The 18600-nt window shown below is 38.8% G+C and overlaps 1 protein-coding gene across 5 annotated transcripts in view; it reads left to right on the forward strand.

Moving 5' to 3' along the window:
• Positions 1-18600, forward strand: part of CDC42BPA (CDC42 binding protein kinase alpha) — a 175824-nt gene that overhangs the window by 60752 nt on the left and 96472 nt on the right. For all 5 annotated transcript variants that reach the window (XM_037069514.1, XM_037069511.1, XM_037069512.1 and 2 more), the window contains 4 exons: positions 464-612; positions 8568-8661; positions 16537-16737; positions 18315-18563. In XM_037069514.1, coding sequence (XP_036925409.1) covers positions 464-612; positions 8568-8661; positions 16537-16737; positions 18315-18563 — 693 coding nt within the window. The remainder of the gene's footprint in view (positions 1-463; positions 613-8567; positions 8662-16536; positions 16738-18314; positions 18564-18600) is intronic.

Raw genomic sequence — 18600 nt, forward strand, 5'->3', positions numbered from 1 at the left:
TACAACTGTGGTCTACTGTTGTAGGTGCTGATGATATTGCTACTTTGCACAATACGACAAAAACTAGTAATACTGTCGTGTTTCCTGCCCCAGTTGCTAGCAATTTATTCTACTCCTCTATGAAATTTACAAGTTTTGTAATGTCTGCTGTTGATAATCTTTTTAAAAAAATATTTTATTGATTTTTAGAGAAGGGGAGGGAAGAAGAAAGAGAGGAAGAGAAACATCAGTGTGTGGTTGCCTCTCGTGTGCCCCCCGCTGGAAATCGAACCGGCAACCCTTTGGTTCGCAGGCCAGTGCTCAGTCCACTGAGCCACACCAGCCAGGGCTGTTGATAATCTTATGTATCGTCTGTTAATTAACGATGATACTTTACCCAGTGCTATTTGACCTCGGGTTACATTAAATATACTATTTTTTACCCTTTTTTATTTATTGAGTACATTTTATTGTTTCATTCCAGTATCTGGTTATGGATTACTACGTTGGTGGGGACTTGCTGACTCTGCTCAGCAAATTTGAAGACAGGCTGCCCGAGGAGATGGCTCGGTTTTACCTGGCGGAAATGGTGATAGCGATCGACTCGGTTCATCAGCTGCATTACGTGCACAGGTGAGCGGATGTTCTGGGTATCTCGTGTGATATCCAGAAGCAGAAGCCTGCTTATGTCAGATTTATTAACTATGGTCTTGGATGCACGAGGCATCAACCAAAATGCTTGTTCTGAGGTGGCTCCGCTCACTGTTTTGCTTTGTTGTTGTTACTGTCATTTGTCAGCATTAAAGAAGTGATGTCCTGTGTATACATATGGGTATAATACCTGGGTTTTCTTCCAATCAGCGTTTCTATAGGATACTTCTAAGAAAACTCTCTATTTAAATGTACATAAAATCTTCTTCTCAAAAAAGTGTGTACTGGCCAGTTTCCTTATATGTAACATAGAAAATCACTGATTTTAGAAACTCGAGTAATAATTGGTATGATTTATATTCAAGTTAGGAAGAAGCTTGAATAATGTTTTTATATTGATAATGTAGAGATGTTACCTCTTCTAAACATTTCTCTTTCCCTGTTTTCATTGGCTGTGAAGGTTTAGGCTTTGCCTGAATTTCCCACCTACTCCCTTTATTGATGATACTTGGTATCTGGCTGGCTGGCTGCCGCCTCATTGGCAAGATGGTACCTGCTCAGAGTGGGTCTGAATGCCAGGTGGTGTTTTGCCCCTTATGTAAGAAAATCGTTTCGCTGGCCTTTTGTTCTGTGTACCCCTTGCCGTGTGACGTGTGTTTTCCCGAAGCAGGCACAGAGACAGGCTGTGCAGTGCAGGGTGCGTCAGGCACTGACCCCTGTGGGGGGAGCTGGCAGAAGCGGGATTAGGCAGGGGAGCAGTCAGGCTACACTGTGGGCCCGGCCTCAGCCGGCCCCACTGGACCTGGAGAGTTTGTGGCCCGTCCGGGCTGTTGCTCATTTAGTCAGAACGGCCGAATCTTTCTTTTTCTGTACCGGTCAGTGGGCGGGGGCTGCCCAAGGAAGACAGGACTTCTGGTGAAGAGGCTGTCTGCAGTTTTGAAGGAGCTCACCATTGGGGGCTGGGCTGTCTGCCGAAGTTGGGGGCAAAGCCCTCGATTGAAGAAGGCAGCACACTTAGGTGTCCACTGTAGACCCTGAAATATGTGCAAAACAACAAAATCTCCCACGAGTCTGCAGTTGCGCAGGACTAGGCAGGGACTGCTGTTTCGCTTGAGGTGAAGTGAATCATCTGAAGCCGGAAGGTTGGCTCTCAAGGCGGCTCAGTCACGGAGGGTGGAGGAGGGACCAGTGATGCAAGGAGACTTGACCTGGGGCGTGGAGCACACGGTACAGTGTACAGGGGATGTGCGGTGGAACTGTGCGTGAGAAGCCTGCATAATGTTATTAACCGGTGGCACCCCAGTACATTTAATAAAAATGGGAAAAAAGATGGCTCACTCACATAGTGTGGCTCATCAGCTTGGAGTTGAGCCAGGGCTGTAGGCTGGGGGCCTTTGTTCTTTTCCTGTGGGCCGCTCCAGGGCTGCTTGAGTTTCTTAACAAGCAGCTGACCAGCTTCCAAGTGCAAGTGTATGTCAACATGGAGGTGTAACGATCTTTCTGCCTAGTTTACACTTGGGATCTCTGTGCATCTTGTGCCCTAGTGGGAACATTCTCATGAAGCAGTGAGGGACATTCTTTACTCAGAGGATGGCTGTTGGTCAGCAGATACACCCACACCTCCCCGACATTTGTGGGGACTTGCATCTGCGACCTCTGTTTCACTTTGCCCGTGTGTCAAACTTGGAGTGCAAGGGGAACCAGGGCTGGCTCTGCGTACGGCGGGCCCCGTTCCGGTCATACTTCATGTCCTTTCTCCTGGATGTTTTTCATTTGGCCTCTGACATTCGGTTTAGATGAAAATGATAGGTGGTCTGGAAGGAAAAGGGCAATTGGAAAAGGTCAAACTGCAGTCTTTGGATGAAAAAGAAGGAAGGGACATGTTTTCCTTGTGTTAGGTGATAAAATGTATGGACTCACATAAATTTTAAGCCTCCTTTGTGCACAGAAATTTAGGTCACATTTAGCATCAGCTCGATGGACAAGTCATTTCCTCCTTCCTGTGAGTCCTTCAAGTTGTACCTCATACCAGTGTCGTACCTCGTTCCCTGAACAAAATAAAGCATAAATATGTCAAACTAGCAGATGCCTGGAGGGCTGATTCATGTCCTCCTGAGGTCTTACTCAGAGGAGCAGGAGCATTTTCATCTGCTCAAGAGGGACATTTTTGGGACAGAGACTTCTTTTTCAGCCACGGAATAGACTGGGTGAAATGTGGAGTGAGTCAGCAGGCAACATACTATGTATATGAAATGTATCATTGTATTTCCTGTTGCACAAGCAGAAGCCAATTAGTGTTATCATTATAATGTTATTATGTTTGTGATCTTGATAACTATTAATTAATTGTTTTGACTGAAAATATTGTTGATCCTAGTGGCTTAGTCAAAATATTTTCATATTCTTGGATTAAATGGCTCAGATGTTATATGGATTTTAATTAATTTTGGTCAAACAGTACCTGCATGTAAGTAAAATAAAACTCAGCTAAGTATAAAAAGATTACATTGAAAAATAGTCCCCTCTCCAGACCTCTTACGCCTGCCTTCCAGTGGCAGGCTCATTTAACTCCTGTAGGCTCTTTTGTTGTTGTTATTTTACCCTGTATCTCTCTAATATCTCAATATCTAATGCTAGTATTGTCTCAGTATTAATTTTAGACATATATAATATTTGCATTTTGGAATTGATTATTTTTAATCAAGAAGAGCCGTTGAATTTAGTGAATACCTTTCCAGTAAAACAGGACTAGGTAGATGCTTCCTTAACAGGGCGTGTGTGTTAGAAGTTGGCCTCAGCCTCATGCCTCAGAACTCAGCGCCGTGCTTACTAGGTGACATTGCTGAAGTCGGGACACAGCAGAGATGTCCACTGTCACCAATGCTATTTACATTGTGCTGGGGCTGCTAGCCAGGCAGTTGGGCAAAAGAAAAAACTTGGAAGTGTAAGAAGAGTAAAATCATCACATTTGTAAATGTTATACATAGAAAATCAAGGAGAACTAACCTATAAAATACAAATAGGTCAAAGGTCAAAAAGGACGTCCGTAGTAGCGTTCGTGGTCCAGTTCCTGGGGTGAGTATTTACTGCACGTTCTGCAGGTCAGGCTCTCTTCCAGGCGCCGAGAGTCTGGTGGTGAACGAAACTGGCAAAAATGTCTGTTTTCCTGAAGTGGTTTCTAGTTCTAGCAACAATCAGTAATTATAAAAAGATATAGAAGATATTCTGTAATATCTTAAAAATATGGAATACTTATGGATATATTAATTAAGAAATACATAGCATTTATGTAACTACACAGTGAGGAAGACTGTCCCTATCAGATATTAAAATGTCTTTAATAATAAATGCATTTCTACTGTGTGAAAAGTAGACTAATTGAACAGAGTTGAAAGTCTCGTAATAGACTCAGATACTTATCTGCATTAATGTGGTGAAGGTTGCATCTCAAATCAGAGGTTAAATGGTGTGTGGGAAAAATAAAATTAGATCATACCTGTCGTGGTCTACCAGGAAGAATTCCGAATGGATCAAGCCCTGAAATGTAAACAAGTGAAACTCTCAGTGCTCCCATGGAATGAGACATGGGAGAATTCCTTTGCAATTTCAGTGAGGATAAATGAAGCATTTCTAATGGAGTCAAAATCCAGAAAAGCATAAAAGAAAATTTTGATACATTCAATACACAAAAGAGTGCATGAGATGAAAAGTCTGAAGAAACTCAGAAAAGAAATGTTCACTGGGAAGGAAAGAGTTGTAACTCCTTTAACTGGCAGAGGGGCGGTCTTCCTAATGGGTAGAATGTTCTGGCACTAGGGGAAAGACCACAGTGGGGTGGAAAGGGGCTTCCACAGAAACAGTAATATGAAAGATACTGAGTACATGAGAAGGGGGTCTCTCTGATGAAACGTTGGTGTTGCTTTTCATGAGTGAGGTTGACACAGTACAAACCTTGACAGACGACTGTAATGTGAGCCTGCAAGGGCACCGACCACGCGCACCTGATGCTTGGGGGAATGGGAGTTAGTTCAGCTGTGGCGAAAGGCCGCCTCATACGTCGTCACAACTCACATGCATGTGTTCCGCATCTAGAATTTTAACCCAAGACTTCATCACGTATGTGAAAATGACATGCAGAGTTGTTCACGTCAATATCATTTATAAAAGGAGAAGATTGGGGAAAGCTCAAATGTTCATCAGCAGTTGACTGGTGAAATCAAGTCACAGTCATAAAGCAGAACACTGAGAAGAATGGCGAGGCTTTTTCTGTTTTGATGTGACCTCAAAATATATTGCAAGTGAAGAAAGAAATGAGGAGATCAATGTGCACATCCTAACATTCGTAGGAAAATTAATCTATTTGTATTTGCTTGTGTACACACAAAGGCAACTCTGAGAGGACAAGTAGGAAACTAGTCACAATAACTGCTTCAGGTGGTGTCGAGGCTGGGTGAATGGGAAGCAGGTGGGAAAGGGAACTGTTTCAGACACACGCTTTTTTATATTTTTTATTTTCAACAAAATGTTTTACCAGTCCAAAAGAACTAAATAAATGGAATTAAATCAACACAAAACTAGAAAGTAGTACATATGTTTTGAAACTTTGAAGTGCATTCTTTGTAAGCATGGCAAAGAGAAAAATCACAATGGAAATTGCAAAATATTTGAAACAGAAAGTAAAAGTCCTACATATCAGAACTTGAGGATTTACAGTCACTTTCTTCTCTGTAATCCAGGTTTACATTGCTGTTTTGAATCTTGAGTTAGAAAAGGCTTATTAACTAACTTAAAAATATTGCCTTTTCACATATTTTTGTTTCAGATTAGAAAGTTTCAACATTAGAAAATCTATTAGTTTAATATACCTAATACTTTTAGCAATTTGAGAGTTTCTACTGAAAGTCTAAAGCAAAGATCATACTTAATGGTGAAACATTGGAAGCATTCCCATTACAAGCAGAAGCAAAATGAGAACGATTCTTTGGGAGTCTTTTTTTTTTAAAGATTTTATTTATTTATCTTTAGAGGGGAAGGGAAGGAGAGAGGGAGAGAAATATCAATGTATGGTTGCTTCTCATGCATCCCCTGCTGGGAACTGGCCTGCAACCCAGGCATGTGCCCTGACTGGGAATCGAACTGTGATCGTGTGGTTCTCAGGCCCGAGTTCAATCCACTGAGCTATACCAGCCAGGGCCGAGAGTGATTCTTTGAAGAAAATCTTTAGCACAGTAGCAACAAAAATGTGAAGCACCTAGGATTGCAGATAATACCACATGTGGAAGCTGTCTATGGAGAAAGCCATGTTCTTGAAGGATATGAAAGAAGACCCGTAAGTATAATGTATACAGGATGGGAAGAGTCATCTTGTTAGAACTCAGTTCTCCTGACATCAATCTACAAAATCACCGTGATTCCCATCAGAACCCCAGTATGTGTCATGGAACATACTGAGCTAAGTCCGGAAGAGCCATGGCCATTTACAAAGATGGTCTTCTGGCACAGGGGTGACGCCAGCTCCCACAGTGAAGCCCATGCTCTCGGTCCAGGTGCAGGCATGGAGGGTGACCGTCCTTCTCCGGTTGTGTGGGGCAGTTTCAGTGTATGCCTGCTGTCCTGGGAATTTTTAATAGGCTCTCTTTCATTCTTAAAACCATTCAGTAGAACTGCACAGGAAGTCCTGAGACAAATCCACTTCATTGATGACGTGTGCGGTATTGTAAGTCAGGGAGAAAGGATGCCATTCATTAAATGGCATTGGCACAGAAGGGAATATCATTGGCCTTTATCTCACACTACACCCAAAATTAATCCCACGTAGATTAAAGACTGGAAGTGAAAAGGAAAATTGTAAAACTTAGAAAGTAAAATACAGACACTGTGCTTATGGCCTCTGGAAGCAGAACGTAAGGGAGATTTCTGAAGACAGCGCAGGTTGTGAGAGTAGGGTGGGGCCCCTGGGCGTGTGAGTGGTGGGGGCGGGTGGGTAGAGGAGGATGGGCTTCGAGTGGTCAGATCAGTGAGGTCCGAGGAGCTGGTGTGCAACAGGGTGTCTGTGGTTAACGGTGGTGTCTTGTGTCTTTGAAATTCACTAAGAGTGTAGAACTTGTGTTCTCAAAAAAATAGATATGTGAGTTGATGGATGTAGTAGCTTGATGGTGGGAATTCTTTCATTTTGTGTACATAAGTCAAATCATGTTGTATACTTTAAATACATCACGGTTTGCCAACAAAGCTGAAAAAAATGGGAAAAGGATAACATTATAAATTATAAGACTACACAACCAATTAAGACTACATTAGTATTAAATAGTTTTTTATGAATGAGAAAGACAGTATAGACAATGAGGAAAAACAAGTCCATCTGCTGGAAGAGATTTGTAATAAACAATTCTGGGTTAACCAAAATCAAAAGACATACAATACATACAGAGTATGTAAAAAATGGGAAGATATTAACTGCCTTTTTACAGAACAGGAATCTGAGATGACCACTAATAACATAAAAAAGACTCTCAGGCTCACTAGTGGTCCTGCCAGTGGAGTGGGAACGCATGTCTTCCATCTCGCAGGTGCACGTCTCCGTGTGTGGCGGAGAAAACGTTCACATCTGAGGACTAGGAGACACTTTAGAAATGCTCATCTGCACACTTCGTGTGGTAGCAACGTAACAATCTAAAATTGTTGGGAAACAATCTAAATTCCATAAGCCAGAAAACTGAGAAATAAATTTGGTATATGAAAGTATTCCATATAGAAATTAAAATTAATGAACTAGAGTAAACATGGATACATTTTAAACATAATATTAGATTAAAACCAAGTTGCAAAACACTACACACAGTTTGGTATCAGTTATAAAGTTTAAAGACATTCAGAAAAATATGTAGTCTTGCGGTTGCATCTGTACGTACTAATAATAAAATACATGCATGGACAGTGGTCTGGATTTGGCCTACGGGCTGTGATTTGCCAGTGCGTGAGGTATGACACACAGGAATTGCTGCAGTAGTTAAGGGAGCACTACTGTTACCCCCGTGGGGAATTGAGGGTTAGAAACCGGAAGTGGCACCACTCAGGTTAAATTAAAATGACCTTACCATTCTCCTGTTAACCACATGCCAATAGACTTTTTTTTACATAAGGAATGCTTACCGAGGATTCTTTTTCTTCCTGGAAAAGTGAAATGAATTGTGAGGGCCTAATCTCACGGTTTTTCACAGCTGTAATCCTTAGAGTATGTTTAGAAACCCTGCGTTGCTAGGTGTTCTTTACAAGATAATTTTATGTATGTTTTTCTCAAAGTTTGCAACATATTTCATTGTTCCAGTGGAGAAACACATGCAAAAACTGTTGTTTTAGTTTATTAGTTAGATTTGGATATCTTACAAGACATGGACTTTATAACATCAATAGGTAGCTTTGTACTATGGTAGAACACTATTAAGCAGTTGTTTTCCAAAATCAGCTTTACGACGCAGTGTCTTTGTTTTGTTGTGACTTGCAGTAGGTGAGACTTTATTGATCTACATTTACAGTCAGAGTCTAGGAAATACATTTTTCCCTGTTCAATTTCATGGGCTAGATGGAGATTAGTATGCTTTGTAGGTGTCGAGTAATTGGCTCTTCTCTGTGCGTAGAAAGTAGGGACCACCAGGACTGTGGTAGGTGTTGGGGTGTGTGCAGATTCAATGGTGGGATGGGAGGAGGAGATTGAAATGACCTGCATTTTAGGAGGAGATTGAATGACATGCATTTTAGAAAGTTTTAATATGAACCGAAGTCAGGATTTAAATCAATGAAGTTGTCAGATAGAGGTTTCTAGAGTATTTAGTCTTAATTTTAAAACAAGTTAAGATTTTTAGATAAAGAGGCTATCTTACCAACTATCTGATTATGTTTATTCTTTTAAACTAAAAGCAGAATGTATTCTTTTTCAGAGACATCAAACCTGACAATATATTGATGGATATGAATGGCCATATTCGGTTAGCAGATTTTGGATCTTGCCTGAAACTGATGGAAGATGGAACCGTAAGTAAAGATAAATTTTAAATTATTTTACCCACAGACATTTTTTTTGCTACTTCTTTTTCTGTCTAGAAACCATTTATTTATATCATCCATCCATCCATCAATCGTTCTGTGCTTCGCTCTCTTCCACAAAGGCATTTAGGCATCTTAATATGTCTTGTCTATAAAATCATGCCAGTTCAACTGCTTATTTTAATGATCTGAGGATGGGTCCAGTATGCCTTTTATGAGACCCTTGTTAGTTTGTTGTTTGGCTAAACTGTTTATTATTGTACTTGAGATATTTTTTCATTTCCAGATGGATAAAGAAAATAAATCTACATAGAAAAAGAAAATGCGACTTCTTTGCTTTTATTTTTGTAATCTTTTTTCCCTAGTTGTCTGATTTTCCTGAGGGACTGTGTTCATAAAATGAATGCTTTTTATCAGGAAGTCATCTCAGTTGGTTTAGTTTCATATTACCATTTGCTTTAGTTGTTCCAACTCTAGGCCTCTCAGTTGTTTTCCTTCGCTTACTTAAAAGTTTATATGCCCCATTTTTATTCTCTAGTTTGTTTTGGTTTTTGTTTTTACTTCAGGTTTTTGGCTGTACAGCAGAAGTCCAAACACGTATCATTTTAATTGGCAGAAATGTTTTTAGAGATCAGTTTAGTAAAATACATTCTAAACACAATGAAAATGTGTTATTCTGGACTAGTAATTTGACTTTTGAAAATTTATCCTAAGGAGGTAAATTTTAAAAAGAAGATTATATGACTTCTGCCTCTGGCCACGATGCAGGGAAGAACTGGTACCAAATTGTCTTCTCACTGTAAACAACAGTAAAAGGGGACACAGTATTTGAGGCGACTGTTCCAGGCAGTGGACAGCAGGCAGCACGAGACTGTTACTTCTGAGAGACTTTGTTACAGATGCCAGTTTCCCAGAATTGGGACAGTGGGCTTTTTCTGATGCCGAGAGCTAGAGTTAGAGCAGAGCTGAGGAGGAGGAGGTCGGAGTTGAGTTGCTGGGGCACCTGGGGCCTGCAGGGCTTGACGCGGGAGGGGAGGGAGTCGTGTGGACCTGTCTGGTAGCCTAACTCCAAGTCATAAGATCCATAGAGTTTGAAAGTGGTCCTCCAGTAAAGGGACTTGAATCATAGACTTGCTGTGAGTCTGTGCTTGAAGAGTATAAATCCAACCCATGTACAAGGAGAAAAGTGATTTTATTTGCTTAAGCAAGAATTGATAGTCCAGAGGAAGATAACAGAATCCATACTTTCTACAAAGTCTTACAGACAATGACCAGCATTTAATCAGAGATCACTAGGCTGAACAAAAGTGGAGGGTGGAGTATGGATTGTGATACAGTTAAAAAACAAAAGTTGTCGGTAGAAATCGAAGTAGCACAGATGTTGGATTTAGCAGACAGACTTAATGAAACTTTCTAAATACGCTTTAAAAAATCAAAGGAAAATACAGTCTTAAAGATTATACAGGCAAGGAATTTCAGCAGGAAAATCAAATGGACCTTTTAGAACTTGAAAAGTATGCTGGTAGAAATAAAGAATTCACAAGAGGAGATTAACTGAATTAGAGATGAGAGAAGAAGGAGCCAGTGGATTCAGAGACAGATCAGTAAAGATTATCCATTCTGAAGAATGGAGAAGATGGAAGCAAAATAAAAACAGGCTCAGGGACCCCTGTGATCAGAATCATTGGAGAGATGATTCAGTGTGGTTGAGAGAACGGAATTGCTCAGTCACGTTAGCAATTTAGAGTGAGACGGGAGCAGGGAAATGTGTAGAATTGACGGCTCAAACTTACCACATGTGATGAAAAACACAGATCTAAGAATTTGGCATATTTCAAGCTTGTAAAAGAAACCACACCTAGCCACATCACAATTAGATTGCTGAAAAATAAATATATATATTTTTAAATTGAAAGCAGCCAGAAGAAAAAACACATTACATACTCCAGAAAAATAGTTAAGAATGGTCAGTGACCTCTCATCGGAAGTCATGGAATGATATTTTTAAAGGGCTGGATAAAAATTTGTAAACCAAGACTTCTATATCAAACAAAAATATTCTTCAAAAGTAAAGGTGCATTAAAGACACTTGGTGATAAATGAAAGATGAGGGATTAATCTCCAGAAGGCACGGTAAAAAATGTCTTTCAGGCCAGAGGAAGTGATCCCATTTGGGGTGTTAGATCTGTAGGATAAAGACTATTAGATAGGTTAAGTGGATAAAGAAAAAAAACACTATATTACCTTTCTCCTTAAATTTACATAAAAAACATCTGCTAAAAGCAAAAAGAATAACATCGTAATGGGGTTTGTGACTTGTAGAGGTAAAAGATAAGACAGTAGTCACACAAACAGTGCAGGGTGGGTGTGTGGAATTACCCTGCTGCGAGGTGACCGCTCGTGTGGTGTGAGAAGTGGATCGGGCCGGAACGGACCTGTATGCTCTTTATTGGATTAGGGAATTTTCTGTTTCTGATTACCGAGTCTGTTGTTCGGGTTGTTATGGTTGTAATCAAATGATTTTTTCTGCATCTACTGAAAAGCAACCGATTGTCCAAGTTAAATCACTCCTGCTTTGGATCAGCAAACTTTATCTTGACGTTGTGTTGATATAGCTGAACAAATCGCTAGACTGACTCTGCTAAAATTTTGTGTTAGACTGTTACCTGAGATTAATCATATTTGGTATAGCAGTATAATTTTTTTCTAAAATTGTTCTTGTCTGATTTTCATTTTTAGGTTATTTTCACTTTCTAAAATGTGCGGGGGAAGCCATGTCTCCACCCCTTCCCTATTTTTGGCTCTAGAACAGTTTGTATAATAACAGGTTTCTGTTTCTTACACGATTGGTAGAGCTCACCCTTTCTTGGTGCGGGTTTGTTTTTTCTTATTTTATTTTGTTTGTTTTCCAGGTAGCTTTATACTGTTCATTCAAGTTTTTTAGTCTTAGATTTAAATAATATTAGATTTGTTCTTGGGCATGTTGTGGATTTTTTTTGCATGTGTTGGGGGGAAGTTATTATAAATTAACTTTTTAAAATTTGCACTTTGATAGCCTGTTGCTGTTTTCAATGTTTGTAGGTCTCTTAGGTTTTCTATTTCTTCCTGAGTCAATTTTGATAAGTTAAGTTATATTTTCTTCTATGAACATTGCCTGTTGTCAATGAGTTGTCAGTTTTATTGGTCAAAAGTTGTTCAGGTTATGCTCCTAGTTTAAAAACTGTCACATGTGTAGTTTTGTCTTCTTTTCATTCCTAATGTTGTTTGTGCTTTTCTTTTTCCTTCATAATTTTAATAGAGAGCATTTTACTTTTTTTAGTTCTAAAATAGTTTCCAAATTTAGTTATAACTCTGCTGTGGACCATTAATTATTTTGCTGCATGACTTTTAATATCCAAAATATTATATTTGCTTATTTATTTGGTTATTTGTTTCTAGTTCTATTTTAGTGGGGAACTGGTCTATTTGATACCAATGTTCTGGCATTTGTCAAGATTTGCTCTTTGACTTTGTAACAGCCTAGTTTTTATAAGTATTACATGTTTATTGAAAAGAATAAATTTTTTATCTAAATTTTGGGTACAGGTTTCTATATCTGTCCATAAGATTAAAGTTAATTTGTTCAAATTTTTAATAGTCTTACCCGTTTTTTCTGGTGTATATTCTTTTATTTTAAAATCCTTACTATGATATTAAATTATTAAATTTCCCTATAATCATCAATATTTTTACAACTCTTGTAGCTGTGTTGTTACATATTACTCAGAATTGCTATTCTGGGGTGTGTTCTTATATAATTAACAAAATTTTTTAAATCTTAATGAGCTGGCCTTAGAATCTCTGACAGATAATAGGATAGGTTCCTTAACTTTGTTTAACATCTACCCGGTGTACTTTTCTATTCCTTTTACCATTTTAGTGTCTTCATGTTCGGGTGCGTCCTTTACAGCAGATTACTGCTGACAGTGGTAAAATATGTTCACTTTGGTTGTATGGGCCATGCAGTGTGACGGTGCGGCCTCTTCATGGGCGAATTAGACCATTTATGAACTTCATGTTGTTGGTGTGTTTGGCTATAGTCAGGTATTCTATCTTGTGCTGTTTGTTACAGGTTTATGTGCTTGTTTTTCTTTTTTCCTTCTTTCCTGCCTCCTATTGGCTCAGTGAAGTTTTGTTTTACTTCGTTTTTTACTTCTTTGGAAATGATGCATTCTATTTTAAATATTTTAATGTTTATCTTAATTTTTTTCACATCCATAGTTTACCTGAAATCTAGAGTTAATCAATTTTACTACCATATTCCTAATCAAAACAAGAATCTTAGTGTATTTTACACCATATTCAAAAATTAACTCAAAATGGATCAAAGACCTAAATGTAAGAGCTGAAACTATAAAACTCTTGAAAGAAAACACAGGGGAACGTTTTCGATGTTGGATTTGGCAAGGACACCACACAACAGGCAGAAAAAGAAACAATAGATAAACTGGGCAGCATCACCAGTGAAAACGTCTGTGCATCCAGGTCACAGTCCTCTTAGGGAGAAGGTGCCCTATGGGATGGGAAAAAATCGTTGCACATCGTGTGTCTGGTAAGAGTGTTATATCTGGAATATGTAAATAACTCAAAATGAGCAAAGGACTTGGGTAGACATTTCTCCTAGGAAGGTACACAGATGGCCGATGAGCACAGGAAAAGATGTTCAGCATCACTAATCATTATGGAAATGCAGATCAAAACCACCGTGAGGTACTGCCTCACATCCATTAGGATGGTCACTCTGAAGAAGAACAAAAGGGAGCAAGTGTTGACAAAGATGCAGACAGATTGGAACCCTTGTTCACTGTTGATGGAAATGTAAAATTCTGTAGCCTTTCTGGAAACAGTACAGCAGTTCTTCAAAAAATGAAAAAGAGAATTGCCACGTGATCCAAGAATTTCATGTCTAGGTGTGGACTCCACAAAACTGAAAGCAAGGACTTGGAAGGATGTTTGTACGCCCATGTTCAGTAGCAGTGTGATTTACAGTAGGCAGGGGACATACACAGATCAGCTGTCCATTAACAGATAAATGGATAAATGAAAGGTATGTACATACATTGGGTATTACTCAGCCTTAAAAGGAAGGAAATTCTTAGGTGCTACAGCATGGATAAACCTTCAAAACATTATGCTAAGTGGAACAAACCAGACATAAAAGGACAAAAACAGTATGGTTTTTCTTATCTGAGCTCCCTAGAGAGGTCACATTTCACTGAAAGTGCAGTGGTGGGTGCCAGGGCCTGGGGCGGGGGGATGAGGGAACAGGTGTTCCACGGGGACGGTCTCAGTTCTGCAGGATGGAGAGAGGTCAGAGGTGGATGTGGTGGGAGTCGCACAACAGTGTAAGTGTACCAAACGTCCCTGGACTTGACACTGAGAATTGGTTATGGTGGTAAGATTTAAGTTACGAGTATTTTACCACCATTAAAAATAATAATAAATGAATAAGAGAAATATTTCAGAAAAAGAAACTTAGACCACTTTAACCCTAATGCTCCCTTCGCATTATGTTGCTGCATCTAGTATTTGGGTTTCACCTTCCTTTCCAGTCTTCAAGTGGTTCCTCCTCCTTTGCCACCTCCTTTTCCTCTGTCCCTCCCCTTCTTCCTACTGCTCATCGTCCTCTTCCTTCTTTTCTTTGTCATTCTGACATCTTTGTTTACAGTTGCATCTACCATCCCGTTCTTCCTTCTGGATTACATTTCTTATTGTATGAACTGTGTTCTTTAGTGCTTCTGTTTACCTGAAAGGGACTAGGTACGGTAGTTCCCTCAGTCCTTGTGGGAAAACGTCTTTACTTAATCCTCATACCTGTATCGTAATTAACTAGGCAGGGGATATAATTTTGGTAATTATTTTGTCTCATTACTTTGAAGAAATAATTCCATTTTCTTCTGACTGCTGTTAGCATTAATAATTGCTCTGTCAGTCTAATGGTCGTTCCTTGCTTGGTAATCTCTTTAACATTCTTAAGCTCTTTGCGTTCAGTACTCTAGTTTTTAACTACAAGGTGCATAGACGTGTATCTGGTTTTATTTATCTTTTCATATCTTTTATGTATGTACTATTTTATTTCAATGACTAGGCTTTTTTAAACTTCTGGGACTTCTATTTGATTTTATTTTTTCATCTCTTTGTTCTTATGCTTTTCAATTTTTTTAACGTCTAATAAATTTAAACATTTCATGAAGTAGAACCGTCCGTTGTTAGGAGTCTGACTGTATTGTTTGTTCAGGTTTCTGGCTTTTGCTCACGACGGAATGTTTGTCTGTGTGGTTGATTATGGAACTGCGCTCGCTCACCTTCAATGGGCTTGCATGTGTGGGAATTCTCTGTGGCCAGGTGTGAGCATGGGTGCCCAGAACAGCATTGAACTTGATGCTAGGCTTTCTGGGGCCTCTAACCGGGGCCAATACTTTTGCCAGTTTCTTGACTTGAGAACTTCTGGGCCATAGAAGTTCTGTGAATTAGAACCCCAGATGGTGGGACGCTGTGACCTAAAGTTAGGGATTTGTAGCAGAGGCCGTTTTCATCACACATCAGCTGCAAATCAGGGTAGACAAAATGTCTGATCCTTTCTCTGCTCAGTGCCAGAGTTTGGAAAGTCAGCTTTTTGATTACAGAATACTGTCGCGAGGGTAACCGCTAGGGTAAAGGTTACATGGGGCAACCTCTCACTTCAAACCTCACGTGAGCTCAGGGCCTTTCCTTTGTCCTCATGTTAAAATCCAAGAGCCTAGAAAATGAAAACTAGCAATTCCCTAATCCCACTCACACTTTAATGCTTCCCACCCCTGGTTCTCAGTCAGCTCTTCGTCACTGGCCCTGAAGAGTTGTTATGCTTTAGAAAGTTGTTATGTTTTATATTTTTATTTAAAAAATGATTGTTTGATTTTATCTGGTATTTTTGGAATGGACAAGTTTTCAAATTACTTAAGTATTGCCAAAGAGGAAGTCAGTTCTAATGATTATTAAGAATGATAATTTAGTTTGGAAAATTCAGAATATTAACCATTATTCTACCCTGAGAATGTCCATTTTATGATATCTTCTTTTAAAACCATATAAAGAACCAGTTTTCTTTTACTTTAGAATATCTTACAAATTTTTTTCCCAGAATCTATTTTAGCTATAATTTTCTAATTTATATCTAAGTTGCCGTAATTGTATGCCCCAATTTTTGTATATTGGCCCTTTATTTTTTAAAGGATATATTTTTCCTTTTTAATAATTTTTTAAATTAATAAATAGTTTGCGGGACATTGTTATCATTTATTTCCTTAGGCTTCCATTAAGGTATTTAAAATAATCTCCAGGTTTCTCAGAAGTATTAGCCACGTTTTTTCAGGGTTTCATCCCCATAACTAATTGTAAAGTTTTCACAGTTCCAGTTAATTTTGTGTGTGAGATTATCAGTACCAGTGTTCTAACCCTACCCATTTGAAGAAAGACAGATAGATACAAGTATATATTAATCAGTTGTGAATTACTTTCAATGCAAAAAATAACAGTTTAGAAAAATGAATGTTCAAAACTCAATATTCAATTTTATGGTTGTGGTATTTAAATCATGTTGTTACCCTAAATGTGTCAGTTAAGTAACAGCTATAATAAAGGTTCTATTATGTTATGAAACCTAGAGAACTATTAATGTGGAGATTATGTAAAATTTAATTTATATGTTCAAGGAGGCTAAGTTCAGGTAATGATGAAGTTGTTATAAGGTACTGTTTATTGTATAAGTAAATGTAAATACTTTCAACTTAAAATTATTTGTTTCTGGTATTTATAATAGAGTACTAAAAATATGAACTTCTTTAGGTCCAGTCCTCAGTGGCTGTGGGAACTCCAGATTACATCTCTCCTGAAATCCTTCAAGCCATGGAAGACGGAAAAGGCAGATACGGCCCCGAGTGTGACTGGTGGTCTTTGGGGGTCTGTATGTATGAGATGCTTTATGGGGAAACACCGTTTTATGCAGAGTCTCTGGTGGAGACATATGGAAAAATCATGAATCACAAAGTTAGTATACTTCTCTGTTTTTCATACTGATGGGGTAAATAATACATGTAATAAATTTAACGTGATTTTAAAAAGAAAATACTTTTCTGAAAACAGTGAATAATCTAATTTCTACCCTAATAGGGGACATGATAGACCTGAATAATCAAAAGTCTATCATTATACGTAAAATTGCTAGTTTTAACCTTCTATATGTTATTAGAGAAGGTAGTAAGTAGGAAATGGAACTTCTACCAGAATAACAGAGAGCATAAGCAGGTGGTTTTCAGTCATCACTGCTACAGTATAACCATGACTGAGTTCATTTAAAAAGTTCTCAGCCTCAGCAGTAATAAATGAAACACAAAATAAGAATGAGATACTTTCCCCTTGTCAAATTGATAAAAATGAAAAGAATAATAGTGCTCCATACTGTAAATAATCCAATGCAATAGACATTATTGATAAGAATATGAATTGATGTGACCTTTCCATCAAAAAGTTTCTAAGTGTGTGTCTGGAGCCTTTACAAAATGGTTGGAACTTTCGATTGAGCAGCTTTGGCCGTAGGACTCTCTACCCTAAGGAAATATGCAGTAGGACAGAGAGGTATGTACCAGAATACCTCTTCCGGTGTTGTGACCACAAAGTGTGGGGAACAGTGCAGGTGCACAGCAGGGATGGGTTAATACAACTTCAGTCCACTCAGTACAAAGTGAGGTGGGAATAGATGGTTCCTAATGAAAAAAGGATGGGTTTGATTGCTTGGTCTCAGAAAGTTATGAGCAATTGGAAGGATCTGCAATGTGACTAGGAGTATCCCATAAAGGGACAGTCTGTTCCTTGTAATTTGTTCCAGTGACAGTTAGGATTACTCGCTCCACACATACGTAGATCAGTTTTATGGAACTGATGCTGTTCTCCCTGGTTGCAAAGACAATCTACTAAATGGTGATGAACAGTCGAGAGATAGGAAGTAGCTACAGAGTAAGGAAGAAGCATGGGAAGCGTTTGAGAGAGAAATCATTGTGCTGGAACATGATTGTTCAGAGCGCAGATTCCGGAGTCAGACAGCTGCCCTTGAAACCCCAGCTCTGCCGTTCACGGGTGTGTGGTCTCGGGCCAGTCGCTGAGCTCTGTGCCCTGTTTCCGCTTCTGTAGAAGTTAGGGTGACAGTCGTGCCTCACTTTGGTGACTGCTCTGAGGCTGGAGTAAAACCCTCCAACAGTGTTGAGTCCATATGACATTCTTTAAAAATGTGTACAGTTACCACTTAATCATTAGTGTGTGGTTTATGCGAACCGTCTGTGCTCTCCAAAATTCTATTTTAATAGATATTCTTGATTTTGACAGCAGTTTAAGGTATTTTAGCATTTATTATTTTTATAGTACATGTATGACTAAGTCAAATACGAAATTCAAAGTGTTTTAGGAAGACATTCTTTACTCATGCCTGTATTTCCTTCAGCGTCAGTATTTTGTATCAATCTAAACTTATTAGATAGTTTTAAAATAAAATGTATTTTCGAGAAAATAAATGTTAAGCAACTTGGTAAGTTAAATTCTGATTTATATTCTGTTTCTTTTACTCTGTTTAGGAAAGGTTTCAGTTTCCACCTCAAGTGACAGACGTATCCGAAAATGCCAAGGATCTCATTCGAAGGCTCATTTGCAGCAGAGAGCACCGGCTTGGTCAGAATGGAATAGAGGACTTTAAGAAGCACCCCTTTTTCAGTGGGATTGACTGGGAGAATATTCGAAACTGTGAAGCACCATATATTCCAGAAGTTAGTAGCCCAACAGACACATCGAATTTTGATGTGGATGACGATTGTCTAAAGAACACTGTGAGTATGACGTTGTGAAGAAGTTCCGTCCCTGTTC

Source organism: Sturnira hondurensis, unplaced genomic scaffold (genome assembly GCF_014824575.4).
Source record: "Sturnira hondurensis isolate 20B ecotype Veracruz unplaced genomic scaffold, ASM1482457v3 Scaffold0018525, whole genome shotgun sequence".
Classification (NCBI taxonomy): domain Eukaryota; kingdom Metazoa; phylum Chordata; class Mammalia; order Chiroptera; family Phyllostomidae; genus Sturnira; species Sturnira hondurensis.